The sequence below is a fragment of the Bactrocera latifrons genome, unplaced genomic scaffold (genome assembly GCF_001853355.1).
Source record: "Bactrocera latifrons isolate USDA-ARS-PBARC rearing strain unplaced genomic scaffold, ASM185335v1 scaffold_448, whole genome shotgun sequence".
Classification (NCBI taxonomy): Eukaryota; Metazoa; Arthropoda; class Insecta; order Diptera; family Tephritidae; genus Bactrocera; species Bactrocera latifrons.
In genome coordinates, this window is record NW_017537099.1 from 7,648 (window position 1) to 10,039 (window position 2,392).

Here is a 2,392-nt window from a genome sequence, read left to right on the forward strand (position 1 = left end):
GAATATTTTAAATTTTTAACAAGTAAGGAAGAGCTAAGTTCGGGTGTCATCGAACATTTTATGCTCTCGCATGATAAAGCAATAATTATTGCGAATTACATGAAAATATCTGAGAGATTTACCGATATTTTCGGTGAAAGGTTAGGTTAGGCACTGAGTTCTTTGTGTTCGGTATCAGGGACCTTGAAAAGTTATAGTTTGYTTATAAAGTTAAATGAGAAACTAATGTATTTTTCGGGTAAAAGTGATCTATGGAATCATTTCMTAAAAAAGGACTTAGGAGGCACATGCAAATATTGTCACCAGGAAGTAAAAACTAAGGGATACACAACAAACTTGCGAAATCATTTACTAAGACGATATCCAACAATTAACACTAACTCTCAAAAAGAAGAGTGAGAGTGAAAGTGGTGGTGGTAGTAAATGTGATAATGCAGGAAATGGTGAAGGAAATGAACAAGTTAGTGCTGTATTTCTTATACCAGATTCTTTATTTTCCAATTCGTTGAGTTTGAAAAAAATTAGACTCAGAGTTCAATAAATCGAAATAACTATGTTTTTTTTATTTTAGGTTGTTACTGAAAGCGTGGCTTCTTCTGCTGCCTCTCTATCAGTCTTAAAACAGCAAACATTGACATTTTGCTTAACAAATATAAAATCATTTGGAGGTAAGACATAATACAAATCTTTTTTCAATCAATTTTCATGAAAATCAGATGCATACAGAATCGAAAATTGTAACTTTTAWTAATTTTCAGATAATKGTGCTAAGCGTGGTCAAATAACAAATGCAATAGTCTTCATGATAGCAAAGGAYGGTTTACCTCTCAATACTGTGGAAAAAACAGGATTTCAATATTTAATGAAAATARTAGCACCGCTTTATAAAGTTCCAGCCAGAAAAACAATTACTCATATGATTRACGATAAATATGACATTCTTTCGACACAACTGAAATTAAAAATACGAGAAGTAGAAGCATTTTCTCTAACTGCAGATGTTTGGACTGACTCACATAACAGTCAAAGCTACTTAGGCTTAACTGGTCATTGTATATGTGAAAATAAATTAATGAGCATAATTTTTGGTGTAACTGCTCCAACAGAACCCCACAATGCTGACTACTTAGCAAAAATAATTATTAATATGACAGAAGAATGGGGCATCACAAATAACAAAGTAATAACGTCGTTTATCACGGACAATGGCGCAAATATCGTTAAAGCTGTCACAAATGTTTATGGAAAAAATAAACACATGCCATGCTTTGCCCACACATTAAACTTAGTAGCATCAAAACCATTTGATACTAAAGATGGACTGGAAGAAGCTAAAAATTTACTAACAGCTGTTAAAGATATAACAACATATTATAGCATAATACAAATGCTGCTGACTCTTTAAAGAAAGCTCAGGATCACCGAACAAAGCCTTGGGGCTTATTCAGTCTGTGTGTACGAGATGGAATTCTGTTTTTTTTATCAATTCGAACGGTTTGTTGAATTATCCGAAATAATTGCGCCAATATAACTCAAGTATCCTAAATCGCCAGCAATGCTAACTGCACAGCAGTTAGAATTCATAAAAGATCTTATAAATATATTAAGACCATTGGAAGCAATTAGTAATAACAAAGGAAATTTCAGGAGAAGATTATGTTACAGTAAAATATACCAATAGTATCTTGCCTGACTGAAACATATAATAATATGAAAACTTCAACTGATATTGGTGCTAAAACTAGAATTTTAATTGTGGACGGCTTAAGGAAAAGATTTCGGAGTGTCGAGCAAGTTCATTGTTGGCTGCTGCGACCATTTTAGATCCATGATTTAAAAAAATTCATTTTGCTGACCAAGTAGCTTGTTCACGACCAATAAATAGAATCAACTTTCAATAGAAGAGACAGATAATTATATGAAAAAAGGAATTTGGGATTTTCATAAGTTGCTTGTCAAAAAGCAACTTTCTATGTACAATGCACTTGCACAGKAAAGTCAAGGCTTAAATGAAGAATTCAAACATTATTTATCGCAAGCAGTTGTGCACTTGAAGTATGACCCTATACTTTACTGGCAAGAACAGAAAAACTCTATTTATCACCACGTTCACTCAATAGCCATAATGTACATGAGAATTGTGGAATCATCTGTTCCTTGTGAGCGCCTTTTTTCAATTGCCGGAAACATTGCAAGTGATGAGCGAAACCGCTTGGATCCCAGTAGACTTTACAGACTGTTGTTTTTAAAAAGTTTAAATATTGAGCATTGGGAACTATAAGCTAAATTATCTATTTGCTGTGTAACCTAAAACTTGTCAATTTTGAAAATAAATATCTCGTTCTATCGGATCTGATACTTTGATATGGTAAGAAAAATAATTGTTATTATC

General features: G+C 32.8%; 1 protein-coding gene across 1 annotated transcript; it reads left to right on the top strand.

The window, feature by feature from the left end:
* The first annotated feature begins 362 nt into the window (after positions 1 to 362).
* LOC108973002 (zinc finger BED domain-containing protein 6-like) lies at positions 363 to 2,087 on the top strand. The gene is made up of 3 exons (XM_018939986.1): positions 363 to 460; positions 572 to 668; positions 759 to 2,087. The coding sequence occupies exon 3, from the start codon at positions 803 to 805 to the stop codon at positions 1,403 to 1,405; it is 603 nt and encodes a 200-aa protein (XP_018795531.1). The 5' UTR covers positions 363 to 460; positions 572 to 668; positions 759 to 802; the 3' UTR covers positions 1,406 to 2,087.
* Positions 2,088 to 2,392: the final 305 nt, after the last annotated feature.